We start from the raw sequence: 21,269 nt of genomic DNA on the forward strand, positions 1-21,269 counted from the left end.
AGCAGGCAGCCATATTTTAGACACATTACAATTTCTGACCACTTTTCAGAGCTAACCCAACATACATTGTGTTATATAATAGGCCAACCTGAACACCTGTAAAAAGCATGAGTAACTGTACCCAAAGTCTTCATATGCATTGTGGAGCAATGCCATTCTGTTTGTGGAGTTAACTTCCTATGGGCTGCAGAGGGAAGGGGCCAGTTCTGGAGTAGAATGTGATTGGAGGGAGAGCAAGTCAGTTGGTGGAGGGGAGTTAAAAGTTGAAGGTGGCTGAGGAGGGAGAGATGGCTCTGAGGGGAGATGTAGTAACCCCAGGTACCCAAGTATTGTGCCTGCCCACACAACAAATTAGGGTATGAGGGAGCTAGAGTTGGGGTTTCTTTTTTGTTTTATTATTCCTTCCATTCACTGTATATTTGCCTGTGTATAGTTAGAAGTTAAATAAATGATTTTTGGAATTTATGAAGGAAGAAAGCTCTTCTGTTCCACATAGTCCTCCAACGGCTTGGGCCCACTAGCAGAAGAGGGAGGTTAGGAGGCTGTCCCGCCTAACCAGGACCCCATACAGGGACAGTGGTGGCAGCAACTACCTGGAGACAGCTCCTTCAGGTGCCTAGCCAGAGGTGAAAAGGGAGGGGTAGGTAGAGCCGGGTCTACCAGTGGGAGGAAAGGCCCTGTTTTGCTACATGCATGTTCAAAATAAAACATTGAAGTATTCAGAACACACAAAAATCCATCAATTCCACAGGTAATATTTTGTTTAGATACATAATTGGTAAGAAAAACCTGAGTCTACCGAAGAAGGCCAAAATACAGAGTTAGGGTTTGAAACGCTACTGTTTCTTTGTTAGACCTTACAGGGTACTAAACCACTTTCAGCGTTTTAAGTTCACTTCCCCTTTGTAGAAGGACTTTCCTCTTCTCGCTTGCCTTGTCTAAATAAATAGGTATTTTTTAAAAAAAGATTCTGTCCAAGGATCAGATTTCACTTCCGGCCACCTGGAGCCTTTCTGTCTCTTCCTGAACTTTTGTTAAAGGCACACCTGAAGTTCAGGCAGTAAGCAAGGAGTTAAAGACAGAGCGGCTCCGGCGGAAGGGAGACACCTTCTAGGGCCACAGGGCGGCCTATGAGTCAGTTTCACCTGAAACTCTACAGGTAGAGAGCAGGGAAAAAAGCAGGGAAGGCGAGCGTTGTTCCTCCAGAAGAGGAAGCAGGACTCGTGGTGGGGAAGAAGCCGCGCACAGCTTGAGGGGCTGTGGGGAGAGCCTCGGGGCTTCGCGCCTAAAATTCCCACCCACGCTCATTCTGTGGGAAGAAGACAGACGCTGCGTCACAAAAGGAAGCGCACGAACCCTACCTGGGTTGGGTTCTGGGAACCGTGCGAAGAAGTTCGGGAAGCGTTTGCGCTTGAGAGTGAATTTATTTATTTGACAACGCGAGAACATTCTTGGAAGAAAACTTGTTTTTAGCAACTGCTCCTCCTTTAGCCTCCCCCTTCAAATTGCCTCTACTGTCTTTCAAGGGCTCTTCGTGTTTTTCTCCTTAGGTATTGGACGTAACGACAACAAGAACGACCGCGCGCGCGCGCCGTCTACTTTGCTTGTGGGAGATCCACACCTGGGCGGGAAGAGGGCTCTTCGCCTGCCAAGATGGCCAGAAGTAGAAATCAGCTCCAGTTGTTGGTGAGCTTTATAATGACTGTGCTAGTCTTCGGCCAGGAAGAGGGGCAGGCGGGGGCCTCCTTTGGAGAGAGATGCTTGGCTCGCTTTACAGCTGGGATGCCCGAGTTTGTGCTGGACATGGAAGCATCCGTGCAAAACGGAGCTATTTTCCTGGACTCCCCAACTCTGGAAAGGAACAGGGACTGTGTGAGAGCTTGCTGTAAGGATCCGATGTGTAACTTAGCCCTGGTGGAGCAGACTCAGGGAGAGGAAGACAGCATCCAAAGTTGCTTTCTCATGAACTGTCTCTATGACCAGGCCTTTGTCTGCAAGTTCGCCAAGAAGGACGGTTTCCTCAATTATATCGAGAAGGATATGTATGAGACTTATATAGCTATGCTGGAGCAAGGAAATGGTGGTAAGGAGAGAAAGGTGTGCTGGTGTCTGGGGAAGGGTAATGGAGAATGTTCAGGTCTGATAAAAGGAAATACAAAGTTACGTATTTGTTTCTCCACTAGTTTGAATGCTTTCGAAAGGCCTAAAAGGACTAGTTTATCAGCCACTGTTAGTTCTGATAGCTAAATGAAGCCTCCATGTTCATAGGAAGTATACCGTGATGCTGGAAATGAACAATAAGAGAAGGCCCCTGTATTCATGGTTTGACTTTAAGTGTACAGAGGCTCTCTGTCTTTGCTGCTATTGGAAATGAAATGGTGGACTAGATGAACTTTGGTCTGATCTAGCAATTTGTATGTTTGTGTGTAATTGAAACATTACTAAGTATCCTTTCACATAATGCAACATTTGGATTTATTCTCAACAGAAAGTGGAAGTGAAATAGTGACATCCTAATTTATTTTATTTATATCCTTTTTGTCCATTTTAGGATTCAAGGTGGCATAAATAAGGTTCCCAAAAGGTCTCCCAACCAAGCCAGAGCCATACTAGCTTAACTTCATGGTGTACTGTTTAGAGTATCAGACCAGGATCTGGGAGAGCCAGATTTGCATCCCCACTCTGTCATGGGAGCTTGCTAGGAGACCTGGGGCCAGTCACCTATTGCTGCCCTACCATACCTCACAGGGTTGATATAAATTTAAAAATGGAGGAGACAACTATTTAAACAGCTTTGGGTCTCCATTAGAGAGAGAGGTGGGATATAAATGAAGTAAATATACAAATATCATGTGCAGGTATTGTACAGACCTGCTTATTGTTTGAAGAATCATTATTGATAGTTGCTAGCTGCTACAATTAATTACTTAATTTTTTTATAATACTGATAGCTGTGCGGTCCAACATTGTTAAAGAAGCATATGAAAAAGGCCTGATGGTATCAATAATGCATATAGATTTAAATGAAGGGGAAAAAACCTGAAAGGAGGCCTCTTGGATCAGATCAGTGGTTTATCTAGTTCAGCAACCTGTTTTACATAGCAGCCAACCTGTTGCCCTCTGAGGGCCAATGAACAAGGTACAGTGGCCAAAGCTTCCTCTGGTGTTGCCTCCTAGTACTGAAGTTTGCTGTCTCTGAATTTGGAAGGTTCCTTCAAGTAGCATAATTAAGAACATAAGAGAAGCCATGTTGGATCAGGCCAATGGCCCATCCAGTCCAACGCTCTGTGTCACACAGTGGCCAAAACATCAGGTGTCATCAGGAGGTCTGCCAGTGGGGAAGGGGCACTAGAAGCCCTCCCACTGATTGCCCCTCCCCCCAAACACCAAGAATACAGAGCATCACTGCCCTAGACAAAGAGTTCCTTCTATACTTTGTAGCTAATAGCCACTGATGGACCTCTGCTCAATATGTTTATCCAATCCCCTCTTGAAGCTGTCTATGCTTGAAGCTGCCACCACCTCCTGTGGCAGTGAATTCCATGTGTTAAACACCCTTTGGGTGAAGAAGTACTTCCTTTTATCCGTTCTAACCTGACTGTTCAGCAATTTCTTTGAGTGCCCATGAGTTCTTGTATTGTGAGAAAGGGAGAAAAATACTTTTTTCTCTACCTTCTCTATCCCATTGTAACCATTGAAGGCTATCTCCTCCATGAATCTAACTGCTTTTTAGAACTCTCCATGCTCATGGTTGTAACTACATCAACTGGCAGTGACTCTCACAATGTAATTACTAATTGATTAAAGAATCCTTTTCTCTGTTCTGAACCTGTTGCCCACCAGCTTCAGTGGGTACCCCCAAGTTCTAGTATTAATTCTATCCACAGATGATTAATGTGCTCCAACTCTTAATCATCTTCATTGTCCTCTTTTGCACTTCCTCCAGCTCTGCAGTAAGCATACAGCCTGACCGGCTGTTCCTAAATTACTATATCCCCTTGCAAAAAGCCTCCATGAACTCATCTGTTACAGGATAAAGGAATGTCATGTTACTTGAAAAAGATCAGAGTTTGAGTGTCATGTTCAGTATAAAATACAAGAGACTTCCTAATGTAGAAAAGCAGAGAAAGAACTTTCAACATGGATGACTTGGGTTGATATCTCTGTTCAGCCCAGAAGTTTGGTGGTTTGCCTTCCTTGGTGATGCTCCCCTGAGTATCCTCCTCCTCCTCCAATGGTGGCTGTTATTTCTGAATGGATGCTCCCAGCAGGCACACAGATGATGTCTTCTGGTTTCTTCTGATGCACCTCCTGCTCCAGAGAGGTGGAGGAAAGCTAGAGCTGGCTGTTTGCCATGCTGGAGAAATTCAATATCAGTTAAGTAAACTGATACCAGGAAACCCATTTGTAGGCAGCATGGCACCCAGAGGTGCCAAGTTGGGGTTCACTGTCCCCCAAAATAACTTTCTGCATGTCTGCTTCAGCAATAACTGCTCTAGCTTCAGTTTTGTCATCAAACTATAATCTGTAATAGTTGTCCATCACCTTTCTTTCACTTCATACTGTGCAGGTAGAGTACATAAAGATGAGTACTGAAACATTTTCATGTGTTTATACATTTCCTTTGCATGCTTAAAAGTATTGCAGAACTCTTCAGTGGTAATCAAATCAACTTTAACATCAAATTATTAGTGGCAAATTATGAACTGTTCTGTGGTATTTCCATCAAATTACGTAAGGAAGTTGCTTGTTATAAATGTATATTGTGATGCAGTGAAATTCCACATCTATGACATTCACTTGAAGAACTTTCCCAAATGGAAAATGGGAAGAGCAGTAAAGGATGCTCAGGTATATAATGGCTGCAGATGCTATGCAGTAACACTAATTTGAGAAGAAAGGGCCTGGATCAGACTTTAACAATAGACTAATTTGATAGCGATGACATATGAAGTAGGTCAGGAGGTGGGGATTTCTGTGTCTGAACAGGACAGGCGAGTGCATCACTTCCGTTGAAAAAAAGGAGGAGTGAAGTTTCCCAGGTGTGTTTTCTAGGAGATCTGACTAACAAAGCCCCAAGCAGTAAGATGACTTCATCTGCCTGGCAGATGGTTTGGCATTTGCGTCATTTTCTCTTCATGACCTTCTTAGAACCTCACAGTATGACTGCTGTAGGAGCTGGAGGAGGCAAAATTACAGAATTTACCTACTATCTGTATATATCTTGGGTTAATTGTGTAGGCAAGGCTATGCAATTGTCTTGGATAATGGCATACGACAGTCATCCCAGCCAGCTTCTCAAATAATGAGCCCAGCAGCAGGGAATATTTTAAGGAAGTTGTGATGAGCTAGGGTGGAAGGAATGGGCACTAAAATATTTTTTGGCAGGAAACCCCCAACTAGACCACGTGCTGCTGTCCTTACCATAGTAGTGTGTATTTATTAGGGGATTGCCTGAGGACTACTGCCTGCATCACGTTTCTTCTGTCACACTACCAAAACACAACTGTGAAAGAGGTCAAAGAAATATTTAGTTACTGGCCTGCCAGAGCTTGGTACTATTTTTAGAGTTGCCAGATGGGGTCTGGAATAATACTGGACCCCAGGGAGGGGGAGTGGCATTTGAAGTTTTTTTATTAGCACACATATGGAGTACATGCACTCCCACCCTGGCGTGCTGACGTCACTACAGGAAGTGGCATCATTGCGCTGACCTCCGTTCTGAGCGTCAGAGCTGGTTGGCCACTCCTGCTAGCATCATACAGGAGGCTGGAACCCAGGCTGGCTCTAAACACTATCTGACTCAAATAGCAGTTGAACGGCTCTTTTTTTCCTCTGTGCCTTCCCCTTCCTTCTCTCTCCAAAAGTTCTGAGGGCACTGATGGGCTCTTTCTAGGTTTCTCTCCAGACCAACAGGGGGAAAATGGATTGACAAATATGAAAAAAGAGATGGACTTGGCTGTAATTTAATTTAATTTATTGAATTTCTAACCCGCCCTCCCCGCAAGCTGGCCCAGGATGGGTAACAACATTGTTAAACTACAATAACAATAAATATAATATAACATTAATACAGAATCATGTATAAAGTACAATCTATCACAGAAGTTGGGGCACATTCTGTTCTTGGAAAAAAATCTTTGCTTTCCTTACGAAAAAACAAAAAAACTCCCCATGTTTGCTGAAAATGCACTCTAAACATATCAGCCACAATGACTGATATTTTAGAATGAATGGAGAGGACCCACAGACTAGGGTTGTCCACTCTAGGCTGGAAAATCCCTGGAGATATGAAGGTAGAGCCTGGGGAGAGCAGGGTTTGGGGAGGGACCTCAGTGTGGTACGATGACATAGAATTCACTTTCCAAAGCAGCCACTTCTCCAAGGGAACTGATTCCCGTAGTCTGGAGATCAGTTGGCCCGACCGAGAGGTTGGTGACATTACTTACAATGCCTTCATCTGAAAGGCAATGGTGTTTTACACTGAGAAGGTGTGAAAAGGAGAAGCAGGTAGGCACAGCCGAAGCAACTGAAAGTAGGTGCCTGCCAGAAGCGGAAGGTGGGAAGCAAGCACAGAATCTCTGAGAAACCCAGTCCTCACTGAAGTGACTTTCCTGTGTCTGGGAAGGTTTCTCCCCATCAGAGGTGGACTTGCCATTTAACTTACTGAGAAATTTCCCAGTAAACTGCTACTCTGGAGGGCTGCTGGTGCCCAAGAGCAGCAAGCAGAGCCAAGCCCTAGCAACTTTGCCAGCACCACAGGCACTGATTAGCTTGGACCCTTCAGTGACAACAATTATCAGCATCATCTCCATTTGCTTCTCCTTGCACTGTTATCAGGTGGTGGTGGTGGTGGTTGTAGTAGCACAGGTGGAAACAGTTAGCAGGTGAGTCAATGCCTTTGTTGATCCTGCTGGCCATGTCTGGGCTTCAGTGACTCTTTGGCCCCTGTAATGTGGTCTTGCAGCAGTTGCCCAGTTTGGCTTCCTCCTGGACCATTTTAACTTTCTGATCTGCTTCTGTACCTTCATTGTAACTAGTGAACAAGTGCCTGGTGTCTATTCAGAGGCTTTCCCCCTAAACTTTGAAACCCTGGCACATGCAGCGTCCCATTCATATGTAACAAACTTACAAATGTACACTAGATCCTTGTTCACAAGTTATACAAAATGTGTGTGAAGTCAGGGCAATGGGCATGATCCTACTCTCCCCTATGTGCACTCACACTTCTGAGAGTGTAACTTGTGACAGTTTTCTTGACATGCTAGTTTTATCTCTGGAAGGAATCTTTTGAATGGAAGAGCATTCTGTTGTCTGTCTGCTGTCAAAAGTATTACAGCCCTGACACAGAGGTACTCCCTCATTGAGGGTTAGGCTGAAATTGTGGCATGATGATAAAATGGATGGGAAATAGTCATGATCCTGCTTGATCTATTCTTTTCCCTGGGCGGGGAGGGAGATGGAATTTAAGTTAATCAGACTTGGCCTATTTAAAATGAAGGCAGATGGGAAGGTAGCTCAGATGAGTGGCCCCTGCAATGTATTTCAGAAGGAGGTTAGAGAGGATCTTTATCCAAAGGGTGTTTTCCAGGGCAGTCTGCTTTTCACAGAACACCTTTTAGTTGCTCTGCATTGAGTACAGATTTACCAGGAAGACTCTAGGGGCTGATTGCGCATGACATGATTGTGTGCAGCTAACTAGGAGGTACCAGTAGATGAATGATTATCTGTAAATGTATAGTCTGGGCACTAAGGCTATGACTTATGAGAAGGTAGGTAGGTACTTGGGTATAGAAAATCAAGAGGAGGAACACAAAACAGAGTCTTTATGTGGAGGAAAAAGAAGGTCTCTTGGTACTGTGTGCCTAGAGGCTCTTGTGGGGAATTCAGACCTGGGACAACTGAATGGCTTTGGGCAAATCTTTCTTCAACCCTCTGCCGATTGGTAAAATGATAATACTGATACCTTAACTCATAGGGTTGGTATCGGGATGAATAAAATACTGTTCATATACTAAAAGCTTATTTAGAAATAATTGAAAATAATGGTTGCCACATAGGAAATGTACATGCCACTTTGAAAGTAAACAAACATGGTAGATAAATCTGGGCCAGTAAAATGTTAGTTGTAGGATTGGTCTAACTGTATTTGTAAGAAGCAAATTTCTAATAATCCAGATGGAGCTGGGTAACTCCTTCAGCCAATCAGGTTGCTTTACTCCTCATCCTTCTTCGGCTCCAAGTCAAGTGGTGTGAGCAGAGCTCTGCAGGAGTCACTCTGGACAACTTTGGTGACAATCTCCACCTGTTTTATGTACTGCAATGTTTCCACGTCCAATTTTGTCTTGGGCTTTTGCTGTCAAATGAACATAAACTCCAGGCTATGACACAGAATTTTCCGAATCCAACCATATGTCCCTTCACTGAAGTGAATGCCTCTCTCTCCCACTCACCTTCTTTGCAGGCAAAAGATCCAGGACAATTCTCTGGAGTACTGTAGGTACAGCTGTAACAGGAAGCAGCATAAACAAATACAGCCAGAGAGAAACTGCCCTGTAAATGTCCTAAATCATTACTGATCTGTGGCCCTGATGGAACAAGCTGCTGTGTTTTTAGGCAACTTTCATCGGAGTATGTGATAGTTGGCTTGGGGGTATGCAACCCATACTCTGCCCAACTGTTTTGCTTGGCACACAGGGCTGGTTCTTCACCTGAGCAACAGAAATGAGCCCTTGGGGTGCTGGCGGTATACTGAGGGGAGGGCAGCATGGGGGAAGGCCAAGGACATGGCTTATGCCAGTTGTTACCTACCAGATCTATACAGTCATGTCTGAAGTGAACCTCTGAGGTACTGGCAATACTCCTGGGATTCAGCATGCTCCCAGGGTGTCTGTCTGGTCAAGTTCAGCCCTCAGCATATGTGATCCTATTTTTAAAAAATTTGCCAGCATATCAACATCTATCCTCAAAGGTACAAAAAGTTGCTAACCTCTGTTTTTGTTTATTCCAAAGAAAGGGCAGGTTCAAGAGAGTTTTGCTGGCAATAAGAGAGTATGTTGTTTGAATTATGACTGTGTAAGTTTATTCTAGGTCTAGGCAAACCAGTTCAGTGGGAGTGGCATAATAACATCCTTGAACTTTGTCTGTTTTTTAGGGCTACACCTTCTTTTGACATTGTGAAATCCTGGGAAACTCAGGATATGTCCAGAGTTTTAGTGTATTGCATGGGCAGAAGTACCCCAAGCAGGCATCACTCTATGAACAACTATCAACAAAACTGAACTTTTATCTGAATGTATGGTATACAAATACCATATATTCTGATGATCAAGGCTTGAGTCCAGTAGCACCTTAAAGACCAATGAAGTTTCCAAAGGGAGATTTAAGCTCCCTTTGTCAGATATGAGTAGGAATGGAGATCTGAGTCTTTTTATCCCAGTTAGAAGGTGGGAGGGGTGTTGCAAAGAAGTGAGTTAGGATATGGAGGTTTGTCAGAGCATGAGAAACCAGCTGCCAGCCAGAGAAGGCCATAACCGAACAGATGGGCCAGTGATTTGACTCAGTACACAGCAGGTTCATATGTCCTCATTTTGTAAATGGGTTTGCTAGTATATGTCCATAACTGTGCAGTACAGCTGCCTTGGATTTTCCTCTCTCTCTTTAGTGAAAAGCAAACCTGGAAGTGGTAAGTTTGATCAGACTATGGGTTCTTTCACAAAACTCTCTGCAGTCTTATAATGCCAATATATTTTGTTCACTAATAATTTCTAATAATTATTATTAAATGAACTTCCTCCTACTGGACTAATAAAGCTACCAAGATCTTAATCTAAGCTTGTAACAAAAATATGCTGGTTTTGTCCTTTTAATTTCCATGTTGCCAATTAATACTTCTGCTTTCTACAAAACAGAATTGAGTGGATTTGATGTTTGTATTCAATCCTATCCAAAGTGAATTTAAGAGTTGATTGGGTACCAAATTAAATCTGTCTTTTGTTTTCAAGGAGTAGGGTTACGGGTATGAGATCTGTTTGCTTTTTTCCTTCATGGGGATCTTGAGTGAAATTTATTGCCTGGAGTAGAGTAGGTAAATCCAGTTTAGGCAGATTCCAAGAATGGCTGCAACCGGATACGACAAGAGGCAGGACTCCCACAATTTGGCAGATTATGATTTGCGTACGCAAAGAACCTTCAAAATCCTTGGAACAAGAGTCTCTCATATTAACATCTTCTGGGTGAAATACACTATCTGTCCTAGTGCCAGCTTGCCTACTGGTGGGTAGGGCCAATAACAGAGGATCTGTTCTGGCAATCCTTTGCTGCTGTCTGACTATAATTTGGCTTGAATATCCATGTGCTGCTTATAGTGCAATTGCATAATGGTGTTTTGAGCCAGGGAAAGAGAGCCAAGGTGTAAATGTGAAAAGTAAACAATTTTTATACTTGCTAAAGCTTCCAGCAGTCGCCAAGGGCAGTCCTGTGTGTGTACCCTCAAGGTTTTCATGGCATAAATGATGGTAGACTGGGTCTTGGCCTAGACAGATCTCCCATTGCCAGGAGGTCAGAGCTCTGAATGCTTTGTCCCGTACTTTCCCTGTGTTTACTGTGGAAATAACTGCATTTTGCTTTGCATTCAAATACTGTTTGGGAAATTTTAAATTATTCCAGGAAGTTCCCAAGGGAGTATTTTACTGTGAGACAAACATGTAGTAGATACCCTTTGAATGCTAAGTCTCATAGTAAAAGCCTGTGTGAATGCAGATGCTAGTGTGACCTTGGCCATTTTTTCTAGAGCTCCGTTCTCATGACCAGTGAATGTTGTCCCCACTTTCAACCTTCATGTATTCATATAATCTTCCAAACAGAGCCTATGTGAAGACCGTCTGTGATTATAAGGAGCTATCAGATTTTTCACAGTTTTTGTAATACTTATATTAAATTGATTGTTCTGTTTAACAAGTGTGTTAGTGAATTGGGATACAGCCATCATGTTAGGGGTCAAGATTCCCTATTGAATTCTGTATCTAATGCCAAAGGCTCCACAGGGAGTTGCTTCTATAAGGGATAGAATCATAGTCTATTGTATCATAATCTATTGTAATGTTTGTTATATGTCTCACCTCCCCTTTTCACTGCAATGTCTTCATTCTTTGTAACCTCCTATCTTCATTATGGTATGTCATGCCTTAATTTTTTGTTTGCATTGTTTCCCGTTCCTAGTCCTTCTGCATTGTTTATTGGAGGCCCTTACTGTGAAATAGTATTGCAGTTCATATTTTGTAACTCACCTTGAGTCTTGGTGAGAAAGATGGGCTATGAATTAAGATGATGATAATATAACATATTTCAGCAACTGTTTGCTGCTAGTACACCACTAACTTCATCGGCAAATGAGTGAAGTTTAACCAAAGCACTTGGCAACCCTAATTGGACTGCTGCTTCGCAAAACAAGTATACTGGTGTTTAAAGATGTGAATGTGTCATTCAAGATATATGTTTGTTGCATATAACACTGTGGCGCCTGCAACAAATGATTGTTGCAAGAAGTGTGAAACTCTTAATAGTATGGCATTAGTACGATATTGAAATCTAGCTCTCTTCTGTGCTTAGTAAGTCTCCTTGGTACCAGTTTTTTTACCCATTAGCTATGATGGACCCTCATTGGCTATCATAAATGGTTTGTGCTTAAATAGATTATCAATAGAGCCTCTCAGTAGGTGGTGATCTGAATCTTTTTCTGTCTCTAATATTGGCACCCTCATGTAAATAGTTAATAAACGTATATCAAACATTTTACTGCTTCTTGGATTGTGAAAGCTATTAATACAAGACTGTGATATAACCTTTCACACATAGGGCAATCTCATAGGCTAGTCCCTGTATCTTGCAGAATTCATTGGGAGACAATTCAGAAAGAAGCTAGGTACTGTTAGTAATTTATCCATTCCTAACTCCTAGCCAGTGTTCTAGAAGACTATGGCAGCAAACTATTCATTCTTCCAAAGTCTCCTACTGGAGAGAAAAGGAGAAATGGGGAGTACTTCTGCTGCATGTCTGTCTGGATCCAGGGAAAACAAAGGTAAATAGTTGTGTCAGGTTTTTAAAGCTTCACACCTTTGTATGTTTGTTCTCTAGGGTTCCAAGTATGCAGTAAGACAATGGTGGGCTTTCAATTGAACTATAAGTACAAGTTATATTAGAGTAGATAAAAGGACTCTAGGTTGGCTGCAGAGGGAAGGCAGGAACAAGACTGGATGGGTCCAGAGGTAAGGAGGAAGTGAGCATTGCTTGCTCACCTAAGGGCCTGATAGTTAGGAGGATGAAGGAGCTACTTTACCCAGGGCAAGTGGCATTAGCAGAGTTGAGCCAGAATAGTTTAATGTTAAAGCTTGTGATTTGTACAAAGAAGGTCTCTGTTTCAATTCCTAATGTATTCCATGGAAAAGAGCTTTAGTAGGAAGGTTGCAAGAGACCTCTGCCTAGGAATATGGAAAGTTATTTCCACCAGACTACACAGAATTTTCAGAGATGGATCAATTGTCTGACTTCCTATAAGGTAGTTTTGTTAACCAAATAGGGTACACAGTGCTTAGAGTGTTCCCTTTGCATGTCAGGTCAAACATGTGTATCCAGGGCAATTAACTAACTCAGGACTGACCTGTGCAGTGTTTACCAGGGTCCAACAATATTCAGAAAAGAAAACAACTCACTGAAGAAAAAGTAATGTAGTGTAATGTAGAAAAGCAAAAAGATTTTTGTTTCCCTAACCAGAATACAGATTTAAGAAAGAAATGGCAAAAAAGGACTCATCAAGCAATAGATAACAAATATGCAGCACACCAATAAACCTTCAGAATCGTATCTGCCTATGGATTTCTGTCCATTGGAGGGAGATTTAAAGATGCAAAATAAGCTGGCAGAAAAATGGAAACTTCAAGAGAAAGCTATGCTACACATGATCCTGAAGAAAGGAGTGCCCAATCCAGAGGGGAAAGGAGACTTTCAGGGGAAGTCAACTCCATAATGATAAAGATTGCAGAGGGGAACAGAAGTCCAAAGCAGGAAGGCTCAGTGATTCCAGCAAGATTAAGAAAATAGACCAGCCATGGGGACAGGGTAACAGGTAGGATCCAGAAACAAGCTACAAAATTGGAAGAGCTGGAAGGTGGCTTTTATGTACTTTTGTTTATGCCAAGATAGGATTGGTTCGGTCTAGAAATTTTGAATCTTATTGAAATGTTTGAAAATTAGGGGAGTAAAAGGTAAAAAGAACTCCAATTATGGGCATGGTTAAACATATTCTCTATGGGAGAAATCAGCTGGAGGTTATAAGGTTACCCTGCCCAAACTACAAGCTTAGGCTGGTATAATAAAGGGAAGGGCAGAGACTTGATGGTTCTCCTGGGCTTTTGATTAAGTTATGCTGGGGTGTGGAGGAAGTATGGCCAACTTGGGAGACTTGCTTATTGTCCTGCGTACCTGTTTTTTTCTTTCTTGTGTCCAATAGGCATGGGGTAGCTCTGGAGCCTAAATGGGTCCTTGATTAATGTTTCTGAGAGCTTCCAGGTGGGTAAACTATGGCTTACCCTGGTCTCTGATGGTTTTGCCAGAGCTTTCTGGCAAAGACGCATATGAAGGGGTCCCTGTGGGGAATCTGTCTGTTAGTATCAGCTTCATGTGTTCAAATCTCTGCCTTTGTGGATATATACTAATGAGCTTCAGAGGAGAAGAGATCATATGATCACACCTAGGGAGTTAATTAATTTCTGAAATAATGTTCTGAGGATTTCTCAGCACAGTCGATTTGGTGACACCTGTGATAGATTGAGCATGCCTAAATTGCACTGTCTTGGTTTATAAAATCTATCTTCCCCATTTTGCTTCTCTGCTGTCCAATTCTGTTGGAATCGAAGTCCAATATAGCCTTTGACCACTCCAGCAAAGTCAAAAGAAGAGCAATGTGGCTTCACGTGTTAAGGCAACAAAAAATAATCAGGCTTATTGTTCGCCACACAGTGGGGTTTTTTAAATGCAGTTTGTAGTTGGTCACTCACAAGTACTCTTCATGGTACGATGTAATGTAGAAAAGCAAGAAAAATGTATTGTTTTTTAGATAGGTGGTAGAGAAAGAAACTGGGAAATGGAAACTATGGCTTTATCTATCTAAACAGAGAGCAGATGTACAAGATCTTCCCATTGCAGTAGGAGGTGAATCTAAGCCCACTTGATCAATGCCATCTGTACTGTGGGATATGTGAATTGAACTTGGGTTAATCTATACCTTACTATCGTAGCATGAAAGTTGCTTTCACATAGCTTCTTCCCACTCTACTTCAGTGATTGAAGGAGCCATGTCGGCAGGACCAATCATACAATTTTTCCATGACATCTCCTGATTGGCATAATGAGGAACCTTTGTCTCTACCCATGTGGCTCCGTGATCCATACAATACATAAGTCTTTGCTGAAGAAGTCAAGAGAAGTGACTCTCATGCCACAGTAGCTTATTAATTGGCTCTCAAGCACAGCCAAATAGAAGTGATGAGGTTTCCTAGGAGAGAATTTCCTCAGAGAAATGATGAAAAATGGTTTGTGTATAGCTTAGTCCATTCCTTTGGGTGTGACTTGAGTGTTCTGGTAACAGCATACCATGTTAACCAGTAACCACCAGCCAAGGAAAGATAATAATCTTGCTTGTTGGATCACTTTCAGTATTGAGGCTTGGCAGAAGGATTGGCAGCAAGGCAAGCCTAATTCAAGTCACTGGAAACTTTCTGGTGTATTTCCACTTTACTTCAAACTGTAACTTGTAATCTCTGAGTTGTCAGCAATTGTTTTTGCACTGCACCCTGGCAGTGAGTGTACCAGGTCTCCCCCCCTTTTTCCCCCATGGCTGCATGGAGTAAAATCTCACATGCCTTTTACGAGGTCAAGTACTGAACTGGAGAGTCTGCAGTGACTTTAAAGTGTCTCAGCAACTGTCTAAGGACCAGTTTATACCATTGGCATAACTGGGTGGTATTGTTTTTCTGTATTGTTCCATCTTGGCTATAATTTTTTTTAAAAAAATATTTCTTGAAAATAAAATTTCTACACAATGCTTAGCCTTTTTCCTGACAATATTTTTCTTTGTCCAAATAAGTGGTGTGTGTTTAAATCAGGAAGCTTTCAAAATGTAGTACCTTGCATCTTGAAGTTGTACAGAACAGGAGAGGTGTTCCTTCCCACTTAACTCTGCTGATTGCTTGAACTGGCTCTTAGTTTTAAGTATCCTGGCAGAAATCTAGGCATGACGGTCATATTCAGAATGAAGATTCCAACGATAGAGGAAATGCTACAGTTTACAAAGGGATTAAAAAATCTCCAGTCACTACGTTCATCAATGGCTATTAGCCAGGATAGCTAAATGGGACCTTCATGTTCAGAGGCAGTGTGCCTCTGAATGCTGGTTGCTGTGGGGCAACAAAAAGGGCAGGCTGTAGGTTCTCTGCCACTGATGGGGGCATCTGGTCAGCCACTATGGGAAACGGAGCCAGGCTAGATGAATTTCTGATCTGATGCAGCAGAGCTGCTCTTACGCTGCAACCACTGGAGTTCCCAATGTGACAAGTGATTTAATCAAACTGAAAAGTTTGCAACAGGCAAGGTACTATGGCATTTTGGTAACAGCTTTTTGCCACTATGTTGGAAGTACATTTGTAGCTGAAGAGTAGGGATTCCCCCCCCCCCCACTACATGCCATGCTTCTAGTTGCTACTCCTTGAGGAAAAGAAAGGGGGGGGCACTAGTTTACACTTTGCCGAGTACCGACTAGTACCTAAAAGCAGCCACACCTATCAGCAATACCTGACAGGTTGTTTTATACATTATTTATGAACTGCCTCATGACCAGAAGAGTGTTGCAGCAGTGTCTTTTCCAATTCTGTCTGTCCCCATCAGCACTATTTCAGTGGCTGAATATGATGGCTGCAGAGGCTTCAAGTATGCTTCTCTGACTGTCGCTTCTGCTGGACCTCAGAGGCACTTGATATCCTGCTTCCCAAATGTGAGGTTAGAGTCCAGTAGCACCTTAAAGACGAACAAGCTTTCTAGCTTATAAGTTTCAAGTGTCCCAAAGGGAGCTTGATTCTTGGCAGCTTATACCCTGGAAAATCTTGTTGGTCTATGAAAAGTTTCTGGACTCTAACCTGCTCATCTACTGCAGACCAAGACAGCTACCCACCTGAAACTGTCCCCAATTGTGTATACTATACACATGTAGGTTATGCAGTAAGTGTGCATGCCTAATTCTTTAAAACAGAAAAAAAATTATATGATGTGCTTTGCTCCTTAAATGCCATTTGCTGAGATACGTATGTGGAATATGCATTTTAAAAATAAACATAAATCTGACTCTAACTTCTGTCCCCCTTATCCTTGGTTTGAAGGGCAGGTGCAGCTGTTGCTTCAGCTTAATTCTGTGATTGCTCCCTCCTCCTCTCAAGAATCCAGATGTTCCATCCCCTTACTTAATACTTTGTTGCCTCTGTTCCTCCAGGCGATCGGCCACCAGTGGCCCGTGCTCGGGCAGATGTGAAAGTGCAGCCTGGTGAGCAAGTGATACTGAGAGGTGCAGAAAGTTCTGATGACCATGGAATTGTGCATTATGAATGGACGCTTCTTCATGGTGATCACTCAGTGATTATAGAGGTGAGTTTGGATAGCGTTTTAACACAAAAGTGTACGAAGTCCACCTAGGAATGTTCTCTGCTTCCAATATCATGTAGTAAATCATCTTGATACACAATCTCCAGTATAGTTTTCAATAAATTGCTGAATCATGTATTCCTCCTTTCAAGTAAATTAATGGAAATGATATGCAAAGAAAGCAGCTGTGTAAGTAAAAAGCTTTTTAAATTCCTCCTTTTCTGGCCTCTTCATTTCTGTACTCTGCTAAACAGATATCTGAAATCCTTGTATTCAATTAGGAATGACTTCATTTTGTTCTATTAATATGCAATAGTATAATTAATGTGTTATAATTTGAAAAGGGAGATAAAAATAAGCAAGCATTGCAATATTCAATAACACAGCTTGCCTGCCCCATTTAAAAAAAATAACCGTCCCATTTCCAACAACATAAACTGTGTTTGTGTGTTCAACCTCTAATGCATCATTGTCAGAAGAGGATCAGCTCAGAATTTCTGAGAAGCACATCACCTAATACTGTCAAAGGGGGAGAGGGAGAGCCTTTATAACCATGGCTGCCTTCAGGAATTTAGGAATTGTTCTCTGTATTCTAGAAGCATTGTAGAACCTACCTTTTTTCCTTCAGGCCTTTAAGGTTTTTTTCTCCTACAGCAGAAACTGGGTGATACATTTTTCTAGATCTTCAGTAATGTAATCCTAGGGATATTTGTTCAGAAGTGTCCGGGGTCTGAGCCCCAGCCCCCAGACTTGACAAGAGGGAACAGCAGGGGACAAAAGGGTGGCAGCAACTCCACCCCCCAAGCCGGCAACCAGGGCCAGAACCTACCTACTCCATGGGGAAGGGGCAAAAGGCCAGTACCTCAGAGGGGTGGAGGGGGCAAGGAGAAACCAGCCAGCCCCACCCTCCAGGGGGAAGAGAGGGGGCTAAGCAGGCCGGAGGGAAAGGGACACAGCAGGGAGAAGGTGGGTCCAGCAGCAGCAGCAGCAACCCAAGCAGAGCCCTTACCTGGCAGGGAGAGGACGCCGCCGCTGCAGCCCAGAGCCACACCATGGCTAGAAGACAGCAGCCTGGCTCAGGAGTTGCTAGAAGCCAAGCCTCTCCAGGGGGGGCTGCCACAGGCATTCTGGGGGAGGAGATGGGTAACCCCGCCCAGCATTGCTGAGCAGGCAGCGCAGAAGCTGGCTAAGGCAGCTCCTCGTGAGCAGGGCCAGGCAAGCCCAATAGCACAGAGGCTGGCTGGGGCAGCTCCTCGTGAGCAAGGCCAGGCAAGCTCAGTAGCTCAGAGGCTGGCTGGGGCAGCTCCTCGGGAGCAAGGCCAGGCAAGCCCAATAGCACAGAGGCTGGCCGGGGCAGCTCCTCGTGAGCAAGGCCAAGGAGCCCTCAGCTGGGGATGGCTCGCACTCAACCCCACCCTGCCAGCATGGCAAAAGGGCCCAGGAGGGATTAGTGGTTGGAGGGAAACACCTGGAGGAATGCACAGCTGGGCCCAGTCAGGAGAGGGAACAAGCCTGGAAGGAGGGCGGGGTGGAGAAAGGAAACCCTATAAAGGGTGGCTGGGAAGAGCTCTGCGGTGGTGGGTGTGAGTGAGGAGTGATGATGTGGAGTGAGAGCAGTAGGATGCAAGGGTGGAGGCTTGGAGGAGAGTTCTGGAAGGAGGAGATGGAGGACACAGAGGGTAAGCAGGCCAGGTTGAGCAGGCCAGCGAGTGGACTGAGAGGGAGTCTGGGTGAGGTATACCGCCCCTCCTTCCACAGAGCAGGGTCCTGCAGAGTCCCTGGCCCCCCTGTGACGTCAGGAGCAGACCGCCCAGTGCCACGCCCAGCGGCAGCTGCGGCAAGCCCTGACAAGTTGGTGGCCCGTATGGGGAAAGACGTTCCGGCGCAGGCGCCAGTCAAGGGGCGGCCTCCCAAGGCCGCCACCTCAGTGGAGCTCGGACTGCGGCTGGAGGAACGCCAGGATAGGATGTGGGGAAGGCTGGAGGCAGCCTACCCAGCTGCTCCAGCGGAACTAACACTGACAGCAGAGCCGCAGATGCAAGCCGGCGCGCTCACAGAGGCCTTGCCAAGGGTTTGCGCCTTCGTTTGGGAAAATAACCCACCGCCTGGCAAGCAGGTGCAGAGTCTATGCGCCACCGTGAGGATAGGCCGGCTGATCCTACAAGCCCTATTGGACTCCGGGAGTGCAGTCTCAGCAATTCAACCCCAGCTTCTCCCAGCTGCCACCCCAGTGCACCGCTGGATCCCGGTGACGGACGTGATGGGCCGCACCCAGCCGTACCCTACGGCCCTAATCACAATAGAGTACCTAGGGGTCTGCCACCAAATGGAAGTTGCCCGGGTAGCCCACCTACCCGTGCCAGTGCTGCTGGGAAGAGACGCCCCAGGGTTCTTCAGGCTCCTCAAGCAGGCAACGGAGAAATTGGGAAGAGACGCCCCCGGGAATGCCGGGCTGCTGCTGGAGGCGGCAGGGGAATTGGCAGGCCCTCAAGTTGCCACTGCTCTGCAAGTGGAGGAGGCCAACGACCCGGGCGAGGGTCCCTCTGTCAGACCAGGGGCAGAACCACAGGTTGAAGACCCAGCGGGACCCCCGGCAGACCGCCCATTCCGCGATGCCCAAGGGGCAGATGAGTCCTTGCAGCGCTTGCGAGAGACAGCCGCTCGTGAGGAGGAGCAGGTGCGGGATGAACGGAGGTCCCAGCGGCTCCCTCGCATCGAGAAGCAAGGAGGGGTTTGGGTTCGCCTAGCTCGTGCCCCAAGTGGCCAGGGGGAGGTCCGCCAGTTATTGGTGCCGGCGGCCTACCGGGCCGAAGTCCTCCGCATGGCCCATGAGCATGCGTGGGCCGGGCATCTGGGGCACCACAAGACCCTGAAGAAGATCCTTGAACAGTTCTTCTGGCCCTCCGTGAATGCAGATGTGAAGGCCCACTGCCGCTCATGTCCCACCTGCCAGCGGGTGGCAGCCCGCCGCCCACCGAAGGCCCCCCTCTCCCCGCTACCCGTCATGGAGACACCCTTCCAACGGATCGCGATGGACTTCATTGGACCGCTGCCACGCACACCCCGGGGCCATCGCTTTGCCCTGGTGATTGTGGACTATGCCACGCGGTTCCCCGAGGTCATCCCGCTGAAAACCATGCAGACCCCGGGGGTGGTCCGGGCCCTGTCCAAGTTTTTCGCGATGGTGGGGCTGCCAGATGAAATCCTGACGGATCGAGGGGGCCCGTTCCGTGCCACAGCCATGCGCCAACTCTGCCGGAATTTGGGGATCCGGCAGGTGTTCACCTCGGCTTACCACCCTCAAACAGATGGTTTGGCAGAGCGGCTGAACCAGACTGTCAAGGAGGCCCTGAAGAAGATGACACGGGACAAGCCTCACCAGTGGGACCTGTACATCGACCCGCTCATGTTCGCCCTCAGGGAGACCCCGCAGGCCTCCACTGGCTTCAGCCCATTCGAGCTGCTATATGGGCGCAAGCCACGAGGGATGCTCTCCCGGCTGACAGAACGCTGGGGGCCCCAGGCCAGCAACCCTGCGCCCACCCCACAGGAGTACGTGAGCCAGCTCCGTGATCGGGTGCAACAGTCCCAAGCCGAGGCGAACCGCAGACTGACTCGCACCCAGGCGAAGCAGAAAGCCGCCTACGACCGGGGTGCACGGATGAGGACTTTCCAGGCTGGAGAGAAGGTCCTGGTGCACCACTCGGTATTTCCCAGAGAGGGAGGGGACGCTTGGAGGGGCCCCTACCCGATTCGAAGGGTGCTGGGCCCCACTACCTATGAAGTCCAGTGCGGGGTCGGCCGACATCGGCGGAAGACCCTGCATGTGAACCTCCTGAAGCAGTGGCACGAGCGCCCCGAAGAGGAGTGTGGCATGGCTGAGGACCCATTGGAGCTTCCTGACAGTGAGCTGTCGTGGACCTCTGAAGCCCCGGAGTTTGAGGCGCCCAAGGTGGACCCCCAGCTTGATCCAGCTCAACGGGCCCAGCTACGAGACCTCTGCGCACGGGTTCCCGGGGTCTTCTCCCGCAGGCCAGGCAGCACCAGCCTGATTCAACATGCCATCCCAACCAGCCCGGGGCAGACAGCCCGGGCTACCTGGCGCCCCATCCCCAGGAAGCGGTGGGAGGCAGTGGAGAAGGAGACAAATGAGATGCTCCGGCTGGGTGTAATCGAACCCTCACGGAGTGCCTGGAGGAGCCCGATAGTCCTGGTTCCCAAGCCAGACGGGACCACCCGGTTTTGCATTGACTATCGCGAACTGAATAAGGTGGCCCAGTTCGACGCCTACCCCATGCCCCGAGCAGACGTGCTGGTGGACCACCTGGGGTCCGCTCGCTACCTGTCGGCCCTGGATTTAACAAAGGGCTACTGGCAGGTGCCCGTACGGCTAGAGGACCGGGAGAAGACGGCCTTTGCCACCCCCCAAGGCCTCTTCCAATTCAAGAAGATGCCGTTTGGCCTGCATGGGGCGGCGGCCACCTTTCAGCGGCTGGTGGACCAGGTGCTGGGAGAGTGCCGGGCGTACGCCATGGCATACATTGATGATATTATTATCTTCAGCCCCGACTGGCCCACCCACC

At 46.2% G+C, this 21,269-nt stretch overlaps 1 protein-coding gene across 2 annotated transcripts in view; it reads left to right on the forward strand.

The window, feature by feature from the left end:
- The first annotated feature begins 1,072 nt into the window (after positions 1–1,072).
- The window catches only part of SPINT1 (serine peptidase inhibitor, Kunitz type 1), a 41,910-nt gene continuing 21,713 nt past the window's right edge, over positions 1,073–21,269 (forward strand). For both annotated transcript variants that reach the window (XM_054970647.1, XM_054970648.1), the window contains exons 1-2: positions 1,073–2,083; positions 16,538–16,689. In XM_054970647.1, the coding sequence (XP_054826622.1) occupies positions 1,654–2,083; positions 16,538–16,689 (582 nt within the window). In that variant the 5' untranslated portion in view covers positions 1,073–1,653. The remainder of the gene's footprint in view (positions 2,084–16,537; positions 16,690–21,269) is intronic.

Source organism: Eublepharis macularius, chromosome 2, assembly GCF_028583425.1.
Source record: "Eublepharis macularius isolate TG4126 chromosome 2, MPM_Emac_v1.0, whole genome shotgun sequence".
NCBI lineage: Eukaryota > Metazoa > Chordata > Lepidosauria > Squamata > Eublepharidae > Eublepharis > Eublepharis macularius.